Raw genomic sequence first — 15,138 nt, 5'->3', positions numbered from 1 at the left:
CAGCTAAACAACTTTTGCATAAATTTATTTGGCCATCTTTAAAAAAGGATGTTAAAGAATGGACTCGTACGTGTCTACCTTGCCAACGTTCCAAGATTTCAAGACACACGAAGAATGTTCCTGTTAGAATCGAGATTCCGGATCAACGTTTTCAACATGTCCACTTAGACTTGATTGGTCCTCTTCCATCTTGTCAAGATTTTCGTTATTGCCTCACGATTATTGATCGTTTTTCACGTTGGCCTGAAGCTATCCCTCTTAAGGAAATCTCTGCTGACACTGTTTCTACAGCTTTTAATACTCATTGGGTAGCTAGATACGGTTCTCCCTTAACCATCACCACGGATCAAGGATCGCAGTTTGAAGCATCTCTTTTCAAGGCTTTAACCAATTTGATTGGTTGTGACAGGAAAAGAACTTCGGCTTATCATCCTGCTTCAAATGGCATTTTGGAAAGGTGGCATAGGACTGTCAAGACTGCCATTATGTGTCATCAGACGAAGAATTGGCTAGAGTCTCTTCCTTCAGTTCTTCTGGGTCTTCGTTCATGTTTTAAAGAAGATTTAAAAGCTTCACCTGCGGAACTACTCTATGGAACCACTCTTCGGATTCCTGGAGAATTTTTTATTGAAGAGGATTTTCCTGCGGATCCTGAAATCTTTTTAAAAAAACACAGAATTCATATGAGGAATGTTAGATCTTCACCAACCAGTCATCACATCAAGAAATCTCCTTTTGTACATAAAAATCTTTGTGATTGTACTCACGTTTGGATTCGTGATGATGCTGTCAAGAAATCTCTTCAACCTCCTTATTCTGGGCCTTTTCTTGTTGTCAAACGTATTTCTGATTATTTGTTCTCTATAAACGTTTCAGGTAATATTGTTAATGTTTCTACGGAACGGCTTAAATCACCTTTTCTTCCTAGAGAAGATTTCTCTGCAGTTTCTACTTCCTTACCTTGCTCTTCTTCTACGGAACCTGTAACCAGTTTGGATGTTCCCGCTTCTATTTCTGTTCCTGTTTCAAGACCTTTAAGAACTTACCCGGCTAAGAAGAAAGTTCATTTCGCAACGTAGTCGTCGCTTAGGGGGGAGTACTGTGGCGTTCTTACACTCTTTCACTTACACTATTTATTCTTACACTTACACTTTCTACACTTGTTACTTAGCAACACACTAAACATCTTTTGTTAAAAACATTTACTTCTTTATTAATATATTGTCTGTAAAGGAATGAACACGTTTATAATAAATATCTTTCAATCTCGAATAAAACTAGTGATTTATACATTAAGTGGCCACACGATTATGGAAGGTGTGTGTTATAGCATTAAGGTATGTGTTCATGGTGTCGCTTGTTGCTCATATTCAGCGACAGACGAGTCACGTGATTTTATATATCACTGATTTCAACCGTCGCTTGTGTGAACGGAAAGCAGCGACAGAAAGAAAAAAAACATAACCTAGGTGTTGTGTAAAATAAATTTCAATCGTTAAATAACCTCAAAGCTCCTCGGGCAGGTTGACGACACGTATCCCTTCTTTTTCTTCTTGAGGGGCCCTGAATATCAGACTACGAAGGAGTTTCAATGCCAATATTTTACTACGCGTGTTCCAAGTAAGAACACACAAAAAAGTAAATTTCTACATTGTGTGTGTCCAACATGTCATATCAAGAAAGATATCACGAGTGGGCCTGTCAAGTTGCTACAATTATTTATAATAAAAATGAAGAGCAACGTCGACGAAATAAACTAATAGTCGCTGTATACATTGCAAAGTTAAAAAAAAATATAAAAAAAGAGATTTTGGATTGATCCATTATTTAAAAGACGACGTGAACATGGTTTTTACTACGCATCTGTTCCAAGATTAACTCCAGAAAATTTTCGAAACTATTATCGCATGACAGTTATGCAATTTGAAGAATTGTTACACTTAGTGGCACCTGCAATCACTAAACAAACGGCAATTAGAGAACCGTTACCTCCTGCAGAGCGACTATCTATAACATTGAGGTTTGTTTGTCCTTATTTCGTGCATTACATTATGAATTCAAAAATAATTATATTTGATATTAATATTTTTAGATATTTAGCAACTGGTGATTCGATGCATTCAATGTCATATCACTTTCTCGCTGGAGTTTCAACAATAAGCCACGTTATAGGTGAAACATGCGATGCTATATGGAACTGTATTCGTCAGAAAGTGATCCCACCATCAAAAACAACAGAGGAATGGCTACACCTTGCTAAAGAATTTGAAGAGAAATGGGATTTCAATCATTGCGTAGGCGCAATTGACGGCAAACATGTTATTATTGAAGTAATGTTACTGATCAATACTACATTCATCATTGGAGATTATAAGTTTGATGCATAAATGATTATTCTTTTTCTAGTGTCCACCTAAAGCAGGCTCATCTTATTATAATTATAAGAAGACTCACAGTATTGTGCTCCTCGGAATTTGTGACGCACAATATATGTTCACGTTCGTTGATATAGGAGCCTACGGTCGTCGCAGTGACGGTGGTATTTTTAGAGATTCAACGATGGGTCTAAAATTTGCATCAAAGGAAATGAACGTACCTGCACCAGAACCTCTCAGCCCAGGTGGACCTCCTTTACCATATGTTCTAGTGGGCGATGAAGCCTTTCAATTGTCAGATTATTTACTCCGGCCTTATCCAGGAAAAGGCGGTTTAAACGACGAGCGAAATATTTATAACTATCGATTGAGTCGAGCTAGGAGAACAATCGAAAATACATTTGGTATTTTAGTCAGTCAATGGAGAATTTTGAAGCGACCAATCAATTGTAGTATAGAAAAGACAATTTCAATTGTTAAAGCCATTATATGCCTCCATAATTGGATTCGTCAGATGGATATTGAAGAAAATCAATATGTTACTTCAACACTAATTGATCGAGAGAGTGATGACGGCTTTATTCCAGGTTCTTGGAGAAATTGCACGGATAATAGTGCATTAGAAAACATAACTCAGTGCGGTTCTAATAATAGTTCTCGTCAAGCGATGCAAATTCGCGAAGAATTCTGTAAATATTTTAATAGTGAAGGTGCCATACCAAGTCAATTCTATCATTGTTAGTTCTTATACTCATTCATTAATTGTATATATGCAATTTAACTTGTCTGAAAATGTATAATAAATTATAAAATATCAGTGGAGTTGATTTAAACTTTATTATAAAAATGTAACAGATGTATGCTTTTAAAAAAATAATAAAACTTAATTTTTTGTGAGTACATCAAAAGTTAGGTTCATCATTTGCTGAATGACATGTAATTGTTGTGTTGGATTCATTTGTCTTAACCTCCATCCGATTACTGCTAATGACGAATCAATTTCATCACATTTGGGTGCTGGTGGTAATACAAGTGGAGTTGATGGTCGACAGAGTGAATCGGCAATTCTATCTAATGCATCGGACTGCTGTCCCGAGGTCTTCTTCTTTTTAGTTGTTGTACCTGTAGTTTATTGGTTTATTATTATTATATTTTGATTATTGATAGAGTAATCAAAATCTTTCATCATTCATTATAGAACACTGATTATTCTTATACTTCTAGTTTCGGTGAAAACCACTTTAGCATAAAACATTCAAAATAGATATTAATATCAAGTACCTGATGCCTCTGATGGGCCATCACAAGTTGCATCATCATTTATTGATTCGCCAATGTTACTCGCAGAGTCATCGACATCAATAGCGTCAATATTAGAAACTTTTCCCCTAAAAATATAAAAATTATAAATTAAAAAGGAAACAATTCAAAAGTGTATATAATTAAAATACTGTATATAATTTTTACTTTTTGACAAGACATAAGTCACGCAAAAACTCCATGGATTCATAGTGGTGCCATTTCTTTGTAGGGAGAGGTCTAGCCGACCCACTAGGGCGTTTTTCAGTATTTATTATTCGTCTATAGGCGTCATGTAAATTTTTAAATTTTTTTTTGCTTCTTCACCACTAAGTTTACCTGTAAATAAAATTTTTCTTTAAATATTTTAACCGTGAATGTTTTTAACGCTTTTTTTACCTCTCAATGTTTCTGACACTTCATCCCAGAGTTTTTTTGTTATGCGTTGACATCGCTGTTCTAATGGAATAGTAAAATCCCACAGGGGCCTTCGTTCTTGAACTAATAAAATTAAAAGTTCCTCGTCATCGTAATTTAATGTAGACTTTGCGATTTTGTCTCTCTCATTATGAGACCTATTTTCCTTTTCAGCTTGTAATTCGTTTGACGAAAGTGTTGTTATAGTTCCTAAAATCAATTTCAGTTAAAAAAATGCAGACTTATTACTATAATTTTCAAGATTTCAAAGTTTCTATTTACCACTAATCTTTTCACGAACCGGCAAGACGACTTCTTTGTTATTGACAAGGCTTCGTCGAACAATGCGATTATCACCTACAAATAATAATATACATTCTTGTAGAATGTTATTTTTTTCAATGATAAAATAAAAATTAAGTATATATATTTTTTTTAAAGATATTTGGAAGACTCATGAGATTTAATAATTTAATAAAAGAGGGCTAATGCGAGTCACACCATGTTATGTGAACAAAGGCTTGATTAGTTTTTAATTGTCGATTCAAACTCGGGTTAAAACGTTCGTACCAATTTGATGGAAACTGATCAATAAACACAAAAGTACTGGTACGCATCAACAATAACGTTGTAACTCTCGTCTCTTTTATTATATTGTATATATTATACCTGTTACTGGATAAAAATAATAATTATTATCCACGAAGAACTTTTTGTATGCTCTTATACAATCATGCATCGGAATGTCGTTTTGATCAATAATTGTTTCACATATCCCGCAGGTATGTACAACAGCTATCTGAAAATTTTATGAAATTATTACAATTTTAATCATTTTTACCCTACTATGCATGTGATCACACTTAACCTCAAAATTATAACAAGCTGAATTCATTCCATTTATTCAACTTTTTTAGTTCCGGTATTTTAATATAATAATTATAAGAGTACAAGAAATCTGTATTAATTAATTTATTTATTTATTGTACTTACATCTTGCAGATCCATATTCAAATTTACTTGATAATCACGTGAAGCGACGTCGCTAGAAGTTGGATTCAATCCTACTTTTCTTCGGCATCGCTAGCGACAAGAACTGGACATAATTTGGTCACGTGACTACTTATCTCGGCGACAAGAGACACCATGAAATTGTACCTTTAAGCTCTGACGTTATGTTAATCATGAACTGCGAGTATATAGAAAGATAGTGACTTCTCAGTTTGGAAAATTTTCCGAAGGACAGAATCGATGACCGTGGGTGTGTGTACACACATACATATATGTACATGCATACATCCGCTTTAGAAATTCAGTCCACGAATGCCGAACATATAGATGAGAAGATGTTACGTACTTTCAGTGCACGATACTGTTATTTCCTTATAATATAAAATGCTCGTACATTTATTTTTATTATTTTTTATAAGTCCTATATAAATAAGATATCTTGAAAACGTTTGAAAGATATTCTATCTGTTTCGGATATCTTTAGGACATCTCTAAGATGTATTGAACATACTCACTTTTTTTAGAATAAGATATCTCTTGAATATCTTATACGGGAATTTATAATTTACTTATTATAAAATACTGATGATATCTTTAGAAAATTGAGATATATTTCGTATATCCGCAATAATTTTAGTATATTCTACAGATCTCTATTGCTGTATAGGCTACAATGATTAAATTTGTATCAACAATATAAATATAGTACATAAATAATATATATCTGGACAAAGTAATTGTACTCACAAAATTTGATCAAAATTGGGTATCATTGTTAAGACGATCATTAAAGTTGTTAAAGTCTTCTTTGTTATTTAATAGAAACTTAATATTATATATTTTTTTAAATATGTTATTATCCAATTTTGCATTTTTGTTAGACTGCACTTGATTTAAAATTTTGTTCCTAACTACCTTTATATCTTGCATAAGACCCTCTACTTTGGTTGATAGCGTATCTAGTTCTGAAACCAAAATGGCCAAATTCAATTACACGTGCACATACGATTTAAATATTTGAATAAAATACTTTTTTAAAAACTTATTAATATTAATTTTTGTGGCTTCTTTCTCAAATATTTTTTGCAGTTCAGACCAAATTGCGCTATCAATGCTAAGTACATTCAATCCTATAATTTTATAATAACATATATTATACTGTAATGTTATAAATAAGTCTGTATAGAAGAAAAGAGAGTATTACGGCTACTGTCAACAATATGGCTACCCTTATTATCTCCGTTATTAGGTGACTTATTTTAATTATTGCTTATGAAGTTATTCATTTAGTACTCCGCCGTTTTTTAGTGATGCTAATATGCCAGTACATAATAACTGACAATTGTTATAAGGCATTTTTACTTGAGCGCTTCTAAACTTTTTCAATGTACACTTTTAATCTTTAATTACATACACTTCCTCATTATTATTAAACTTGAGTTTATTATCACACGAATGTACGTACACTCGAATATTTCTTGTTATTTTACTTTTTATTCCGCTACACACATTTTGAATTATACAAAATTAAAACAATAACATGGAATTTTGTTAATACGGTTTTTTAAGCAAAATTTTTATATTGAAATATTTCTTTAATAAATTGATTATTATTCTAGAGAACGGTGTTTAGAAACATTAGAGACATCATTTTATGCTTGTTGTTTAATGTTAAACTGGGATAAAATAATATTTCTAATAAAATGTCTAATAGTATTTTTAAAGTTTCTAAACGCTGAAAAATTCTAAACAATGAAAAATTAAAAATATATAATTTTATAACAAGGTACTGTGTTTCTTTTAAACTAAACTAATTTTTAAAAATTATTTTTATGAATATTCATATTACAATCACTTTTTTTCTTCCACCGATTATACAGTGCATTAGATTTTTATAAATCACGTCCTAAATAATAAATATTTTATTACTTTTCGTCTAGAATCTGTCAAACAACACTTTGACAAATGTAATCGTTCAAGTTTTTATAGAAAATATTAATTATAAAGTTATTCAATAAAATGAAAATGGATGTCATATTACCCTCTTCTCCTCTATTAAATTAAAAACTGTTAATGTTATATCATACCTTTATTTGAAACTCCGACTATACCTCCAATAGGTAAATTGGCATCTAATACAATATCGAAAGATGTTTCATCTGAAAAAAAGTTATTTGAATTGTTTCGAAATATGTTACCATTTAATTGGAAAATAGATTGATCCGATACTCTTTTTATTCCAATATGAGTATTGAATCCATTAGGACTTTTCTTAAGAAAGAAATATATCTTACTATTCTACAAATCCGTCACAGTAGAGTTCTTTTTCTTGTTGCAATTTGTTTATTTAAATTTTCCATTGGTATACTGGAGGGTTCTCGGTCAAAATCATTGTTAAATAAAATTAATGCAATAGTATAGTATAATTTGGGGATAGTGTAAATTAGACCTAGCTGCAGTTTTTGCTTTCTATAAAGCGCAAATAAAGTCCGATTGTAAAACTAATCGTGCCAATAAGAAGATAATTTAATTTCCTTCATTTTTGCTTCGGACCATTTTAATACATCTGTCATCTGTGTTGAACTATAATGGAAAATGTAAAAACGCTTTTTCCGGTCCAATTAGGAATTACTGGTTTGGACCATCCCTTAGTCCAACTCAGACACGCCCATTTTTATCAACTTTTAAATAAAATTTTAAAAGATTATAACGTATTTTTTTTTAGTATTAATCAAAAACGAGCAATTTGATACTAAAAAAATAAAAATTTTGTTAAAAAAGAACAAATTAGTAACAGTTTATATAGTAAGATGTTTTTCGGTCATGTTATGATATTGTTATTATATAATTAGAGTTGAAATCAATAAAATTCAATTATTCCGAGTCTGATGACTCCTAATATTTTACTAATTTAACATTTCTAGGACTAGATTTGGTCGGCAGATTATTAGTGCTACGATCAGGTTGCAATTCCGACGTAAAAGTCCGATTTGAACACGAGTCCTTTGGAACAATTTTTACAATAAACTGCAAAAGAAATCACAAAATAATTGATATTTTTTAATTCTACACTCTTTAATAATCTTTTACGTTTTTAATACCTTTTAAATAATGATTTACAAGGATTTTTTTTTTTTAATTTCTGCACGATGGCTGAAAATACATATTCGCGTCTATTTTGTGAATGATATAACAGAGAACTGTCAAATTGTTGTCACATGTTCGGTGTCTTTTGAGGACTTCACATTATAAATGGCATGCAAATCTACTGAATCGTATTCATTTAAATTAAAATGTCCGATTTGGAACACAATCCGATTTACCCCATTCTTCCTAATAATAATAGTAATAATAATAATAATAATAAATCTATTAATAGCGCCTGTATATAATAATGAAAATAAATAATAACGTTAAATCGGAATTTTGAGAATACGCTAAAATATCTTACTATGCCACAAATCTATCGTAGAAGATTTTTCTGTCAGTTCGTTTAATTAAATTTTTCTTCGGTATATTAGAAAGTTTTTGGGCAAATTTATTATTGTTATAATTTATTGTTATAAATATATGAAACAGTAATTAATAATAATGACAATAAATCTATTAATAAACTAATAATAAAATTAAATAATAATGCAAAATCCAAGTTGTGAATACGCTGAAAAAATCTTACTATCATACAAATCTGTTATAGAAAAGTTTTCTTTTTCTGTAGTCTATTTAATCAAATTCTTCTCTTTCTTCACTTTGTTTAAGAGTTTTCTAACACATTCATTAGCTAAAATAAAAAAAGTTAAATATAAAATAATACTAATAAATCTATTAATAACAACAGTACGTAATAATTCCAACAATAAAAGACATAATTACATTTACATAACTTGAGGGCATTTCAGATAACATAAAACATTGTAGCAATATTATAACGTTGCTGCAATATTGTTGCAATGTTTTATGCTGCCTGGGATGGTATGAAGAATCTAAAATAAAAACTATATTGCACAATAAAATTAATTCATGTAATTAGATATAAACAAAAGTAATTTATAAAGAAACTGGCCTGATATGTATTTTTATTTACACATATTTAAAGTTACACACAGAAGAATTAAATTTAAACTATATTATGCCAACAAATCGTCAATAAAAAAATAAATTTTATTATAAAATTTGATCAAATTTTGCATACTCTGCCATTAAGTAGGTATAGAAATTTTATGAATTAAACATCTGGCTTTTGTGTATTTTCAAACTCACACTTGCATCACTTTCTGATTTTTCTTTTGGAGGCTTTGTTTTTGAATTGGACCTATCTAAACATATTGTAAGTACATATGTAATTATTAATATCTAAAATCTTGAATATTTATAATATAAAACTTAATAAAATATTGTATTTTTTATGTAAAATTTATAAGTTTTGAATCTAAATATCTAAACATTTAATAATTATACGCGTTCTCTTGGTTTAATAGGACAAATATTTCAGTGTTATACTTTAAAGGGAGAATCCGAAGATGTTAATAAATATTGTTATTGTGTATTTTATATTATACCATACATACCTGAACGATTGCAAGTTTCTTTATGTAACAGGGGAACTTCAGAAAATAATTTTTTTATTTCCTTTTTATTTTTAAAAAGTTTTTTATGTTTATATGCACTCTTTTAATTTTTTCTGCATCGTCATCTTCCAAATTTTGGAAAAATGCCATTTGTGTTCTCTCGAGAAGCAAGAGTCGTTTGATTGCGTCTGTGTATGTCACTGAATAAAAATTATGGAGAAGTATATGTAATTAAAAAGTAAAATTTTAATATGCAATTAATTAACTAAAATTTATAAATTTATTAAACTAATTGACGTTCATACTTGATTCACCAATAATATCCACATTATATACAGGCCACGACTCTGGTGCTTCAAATTCTAATTTCACGATATCACAAAGTAAGTCAATTTCTTCATTAGTATATGGAGTAGGAAGAAATGGTACTTTCAATCTTTTTGTATTATTATCCTAACGTGTTCATGTTGCAGGAACAATATCAATTTCCTTCTTTAGTCCCTTCCTTCCTCGTTTAATAAATTTTAATATTTTAAATCGGTAAATTATTTCTTCACTTTCCTCAACTTCACTGTCAGACATCTTTAAATTTATCATTTATAGACATCGTAAATATTTTTTAAAAATATATTTGTAAGAATTATTTAATATTGTTTATGTTAAATAATGAAAAAAATGTATATTAATTGGTATATTATTTCAAGTTAAGAAAAATATTTTTTATGAATTAACAAAATTAAAAAGTATAGAGATTTAATAATACATGCGATGTACCTTTGTCTTCTTTTTCTTGTTTTTTTGGCAAGCAATAAGGAAAATCGATATTAGAAATCAAAGCTCAAAAGGACAACAACTGTTGTCCCGGCAGGCCGATTATGATAAAATCAACGGTTAAAAAAATATCAGCGGGCAAACACGTCCAAATACGTAGGCGATCTCAAACAGATTTACGTATAATACTATATGTTTTAATGTAATAAATACGTATTGCCTCCACTTATCTCTGCCTTTCGAAATTAGAGGTAGTTAATTTGTAGTTCTGTCTTCTGGTAGTGGTGCCTTTGCTCGTAATATTCAATTATTTATCGCTGTTCGCGATGATGATCTTGATTTGATAATTGATATTGCTTTTATTTAACGTCTCGTATCGATCATGCATATCTGGTATATTGATCGCGTTCTTTGAAATTTAATATATGTACAATCTACATTTAATGTATGAATGGAAAATTACAAAAATTCTTTCTGTGTTTTTTCCATTAAAAGTAGATAATTTTATCAATTTATGTTTAATGTTTTCTAAAGTAATAATTTCTTTTTTTAAAGATTGTGGTTGTAATTCATATGTGTTTAAGTTACTTGAATTGCAGGGATAAATGTATAGATCCTTTTTTGCTGCCCAATGCTTAATGTTTGTATCTGTTTTCATCCGAAATTCTTTTTACAAGGAGTAGGCAAGAATTGTAAAATGCCAAATGAGATGAGTCATAGCTCATTCAAAAGGGGGGAACAAGTATATTAACAGTGTAAAATGGTTAGCGTGAATGGACCTTACTTTTTAAGAAAATCGCAATTAAAGTTTAACATTGGGATGTTTGTACGTTAAGTACTAGAATCTTAAACCATCCTCCAAGATAACGTCGTGGCTGAGAAGGCTAGATGCTAGTGTTACTAATTTCTCTCTGCGACGGACCGGGTTCGTATCTTCGAAGCATTATTTTTTTTTAAGTCTTTTGCTATTATATTTTACAATTACATTATTTTTATTATTTTTTAAATTAATTAATAATGTAATTACATATAATAATAAAATTTGTATTAATTAAAAATTAATACAAATACTTTATAAATTATTTATTATAATAAAATTATTTACAAGACGCCTTAACGAACATATCTATTTTGAAAAGTAATACACTTTAAGAGTTTCTACAATATTATAAGTTATAAGACCATAATAAATTAGTTATGAGTAAATGATACACTATGAAAAACATCTAATTTGTCGAACATGTTTCATGCTTCACAGAGCTTTCATCAGTGAACTTATTAAAAATTAGTACATTTCAATAAATTATTAGATAACTATATTAATGTGTCTAACATTTTTCATGTTGATATCTCGAGTATAACCGCGAATTACAAAAATCCTAATTGACAAGCCTTTAATCCAAATTTTGAAATAAACACGCAAATAAATGTATGAAAATAAATAAGTAAATAAATAAATAAGATATAAATAATAAAAAAATAAATAATAAAAAATAAATAATTAATAAATATAATGATCTCCATGTGCGTAAGTTAAAACAATTGAAATAATAAATTAATAAGTTAAAATTACTATGACTGTCTTGTAATTAAAATTATTTATACATTAATAAAATTATTTGTTATAAAACTCGCACATTGCTGTACAATATTGTGGGTGAAAATCGAGGTAAAAACATTTAAAACATAAATAAGGCTGACAGATCGGAATTCCTTTATACGGTATAATTTGTAAACACGTCGGCTTATTTTTGTCATCTCAAAAAATTTCATTGTACATATAAACATCTTTGACCGCGTCAAGATTAATTTAAAAAATAATAAAAATAATGTAATTGTAAAATATAATATCAAAAAAAAAATGATGCTTCAGAGATTCGAACCCGGTCCGCCGTGGAAGGAAATTAGTAACGCTAGCATCTAGCCTTCTCATTGTCAGCCACGACGCTATCTTGGATGGTGGTTTAAGATTATAGTACTTAACTTACAAACGTCCCAATGTTAAATTTTAATTGCGATTTTCTTTAAAAGTAAGGCTTATTCACGCTAACCCTTTTACACTGTTAATGTATTTATGCCCCCCTTTCGAATGAGCTATGACTCATCTCATTTGGCATTTTACATTTCTTGTTACAGCTCTACTCCTTGTTAGTATTACAGGTCCACCAAAGAGCAAAATAAATCTATAATCTGTTGCATTAAATTTATTGTAGTCCTAATCTTACGATGAAATTTGTCGGGCTGTTGATATCTTATTTTATTCATTTACTTGGATAATAAATTTTTCTGCTCATTACTTTCTTACAAATATTCTCGAGTAAACATCGTATTCAGTGTATATTCGAAAATTTGAGAATTATCCCCCAAATAGAAACCCTAAATTATAATTCAATATAATTTCGGGGTAACTTCCAACTTAATTCCCGACATTTCGGAATATACCTCCAATATATTTTAAGTTGAATTCCGAGATGTTGAAATGTAAATTTTTCAAAAATCCCGAATTTTAGGGTATACACTATAGTCTAAAAAAAACCGCTTTTTTCAAATAGCTGGGAAAAAAAGCAGAAAAATTCCATTTTTTTCTGAAAAATTGCTTTTTTGCAAAAAAATTGTCGTTTTTACTATGTAAATGACATGCTATCTAATTTTACAGTATAATAAGACATTAAAATTGGACTCGTATAAGCGCTGGAATTAATATTGAACTAATTTTTATATTTATATTTGGAATATTACATCACTCGAGATTTAACAATTATTAATTATTAAACAAACTCTTGCAAGAACAAATGTAGTCCTAACAAGAATTTTGAATATTGGCAATTATTACACAAACATCCAGTGTTAGCTCTCGCGACATTTTTTCTTATGTTTTGATTTACGTCTTTAGAGCCTTTCCTCATTTAATTCTTGTTTAAGTTTTGCTTTAAATTGTGTTTGCTTTAAATTTTGCTTTAAATTAAACAATTTAGAATATTTTGTTTCATTAAAAACTCTTTAATCATATGTGACTGTTAATAATTTAAGCGTTTTTTTAACTTTATTTTGTTTTAAATTGAATCTTTTCTGTATTGGAACGGATAAGTATTTTTAATTACTACCTTCTATTTATTTTCTGTTGAGTACACCTGGAATATTTCTTTATATTTTAAATTTTCTTCTTTGCGTGCCATACGCTTGTCAGGGTGAACGTTCCTGCATATATTCATAAATATATGAGACCTACAATTTTATAACGCCGGTTTCGAACGGTTTATTAGAAAAGACTTTCCTAGGCAGAGTTGCTAATATCATACACAGAAATAATTACAAACATGTAAATAATGAATTTGGCATGTAACTCACTCGTCGACAATAAGATATTATGCATTTGTATATTTTAACGTTATCAAAAAATATTTCTTTATTGCAGAAATGTTTTTAAAATAGTATACTATGTGTCGCTCGTGTATTCATAAACTTTAGTGTCAAAAACAGGCCAATGACGAGCAGTAATTATAGTTGTTAAAAATTAAATTAAATATATTTTCTCACTTAACATTCGAAATAAATAACGCGGGACTAGTTTCTGCCTTACTAAGGCCTTCTTCAGCCGCTATATACAAAATATTCTAATTACATATTAATTTAAATATTACATAAGTTAATTAAATGTTCTAATTTCCGGAGTCAAAATTTGTACATAAAACTGCATTTTTCGTCCTGTGTTGTTATTTTGTGTTGTTACTGCGTATTTGTTTCCATTATTCGTGAAGATCTTTATTTATTGTATCTAGCTGTCATCGTGTAAGTGTGTCTATATCGATTTTATACAATTTTTCTTAGTGTGTATTACTAATCTAGATTTTTATTGTAATTAAAGACAAGTTACATACCAATTTGTTGGTTGAGATTTTGACAAAATTGACGTACATTTTCGTGGCGAGAAGAAAGATACAGACGTGCTTGTCGACAGATCGTGATCCACTAAACTTCGAGACTCCGCTAACGATTTTTCACAAGGTCGTATCGGTGTTGATCATAACATCGTTTATTCGTCATGTATCTCGGAAGTTACTGTTTTCGATTTTGTCTAATAAATCAAAATAAGATCCATCGAGATACTCAGTATCACTATTCAAATTGATGCTGTTCTTTTGAGCTTTTATGTGAATCATTTCAGATATTAATCTTTTGTAGTAATTTTGTTCATAATCTAAAATTTCCGGATTATCCCAATCAAAACTATGATTGTATTCTATTCTATGTTCTGTGATTACCGAGTATCCCGATGCATCCCTATTGATGTTCTTTCTGTGTTCGTTCACTGTCGTTCTTAATTTCCGTCTCGAAGTACTACTGTATGCACATACTGTACACATCCGTGGACTTGCTTGAGTCAGGGAACTACTTCGCGATCCCTCACCTATCTTAAGTGCTCTCAAGCCGAAATAGCACATGACCTTGGCACGTGTAAACGGAGATAGATTGAAGTGGCGCAAAGTATATCAGTAAATCCTGATAAATGACTTTGTTTTATGCAGAATTTATCATGGTGGAAGTCTCCCGCTACGAGAGTATTTACAACGCGTAAATCAACAGTTTATTTAATAATTAATAATTATATTAAACCTGAAGTGATGTAATATTCCAAATATAAATTAACCTAAAAATTAGCTCAATGTATAACCATATATTAAAGAATTTTACAACAA

At 29.7% G+C, this 15,138-nt stretch overlaps 2 protein-coding genes and 1 pseudogene across 5 annotated transcripts; 2 read left to right on the top strand and 1 right to left on the bottom strand.

Moving 5' to 3' along the window:
• LOC105206862 overlaps positions 1 to 15,138 on the top strand; it is a 174,230-nt pseudogene that overhangs the window by 102,633 nt on the left and 56,459 nt on the right.
• On the top strand, positions 1,545 to 3,197 carry LOC113006219 (protein ALP1-like). The gene is made up of 3 exons (XM_039455813.1): positions 1,545 to 2,020; positions 2,093 to 2,330; positions 2,407 to 3,197. The coding sequence occupies exons 1-3, from the start codon at positions 1,908 to 1,910 to the stop codon at positions 3,115 to 3,117; spliced, it is 1,062 nt and encodes a 353-aa protein (XP_039311747.1). The 5' UTR covers positions 1,545 to 1,907; the 3' UTR covers positions 3,118 to 3,197.
• LOC105202274 lies at positions 3,194 to 14,840 on the bottom strand. Of its 4 annotated transcripts, XM_039455859.1 has the most exons (12): positions 14,704 to 14,840; positions 14,320 to 14,516; positions 7,190 to 7,261; positions 5,850 to 6,067; positions 5,618 to 5,770; positions 5,085 to 5,523; positions 4,761 to 4,890; positions 4,374 to 4,448; positions 4,074 to 4,301; positions 3,843 to 4,013; positions 3,657 to 3,763; positions 3,194 to 3,497 (listed from the first exon to the last, which is right to left on the bottom strand). In XM_039455859.1, the coding sequence occupies exons 6-10, from the start codon at positions 5,097 to 5,099 to the stop codon at positions 3,949 to 3,951; spliced, it is 513 nt and encodes a 170-aa protein (XP_039311793.1). In that variant the 5' UTR covers positions 5,100 to 5,523; positions 5,618 to 5,770; positions 5,850 to 6,067; positions 7,190 to 7,261; positions 14,320 to 14,516; positions 14,704 to 14,840; the 3' UTR covers positions 3,194 to 3,497; positions 3,657 to 3,763; positions 3,843 to 3,948. The 4 variants fall into 4 exon arrangements, with proteins under 4 accessions (XP_039311793.1, XP_039311786.1, XP_039311784.1 ...); XM_039455852.1 differs by lacking the exons at positions 14,320 to 14,516; positions 14,704 to 14,840 and adding an exon at positions 7,397 to 9,150 and having other exon boundaries at positions 5,085 to 5,540; XM_039455850.1 differs by lacking the exons at positions 14,320 to 14,516; positions 14,704 to 14,840 and adding an exon at positions 7,397 to 9,150.

Source organism: Solenopsis invicta, chromosome 1, assembly GCF_016802725.1.
Source record: "Solenopsis invicta isolate M01_SB chromosome 1, UNIL_Sinv_3.0, whole genome shotgun sequence".
In the NCBI taxonomy this organism is placed as follows: domain Eukaryota; kingdom Metazoa; phylum Arthropoda; class Insecta; order Hymenoptera; family Formicidae; genus Solenopsis; species Solenopsis invicta.
This window is presented reverse-complemented; position numbering and strand designations above follow the sequence as displayed.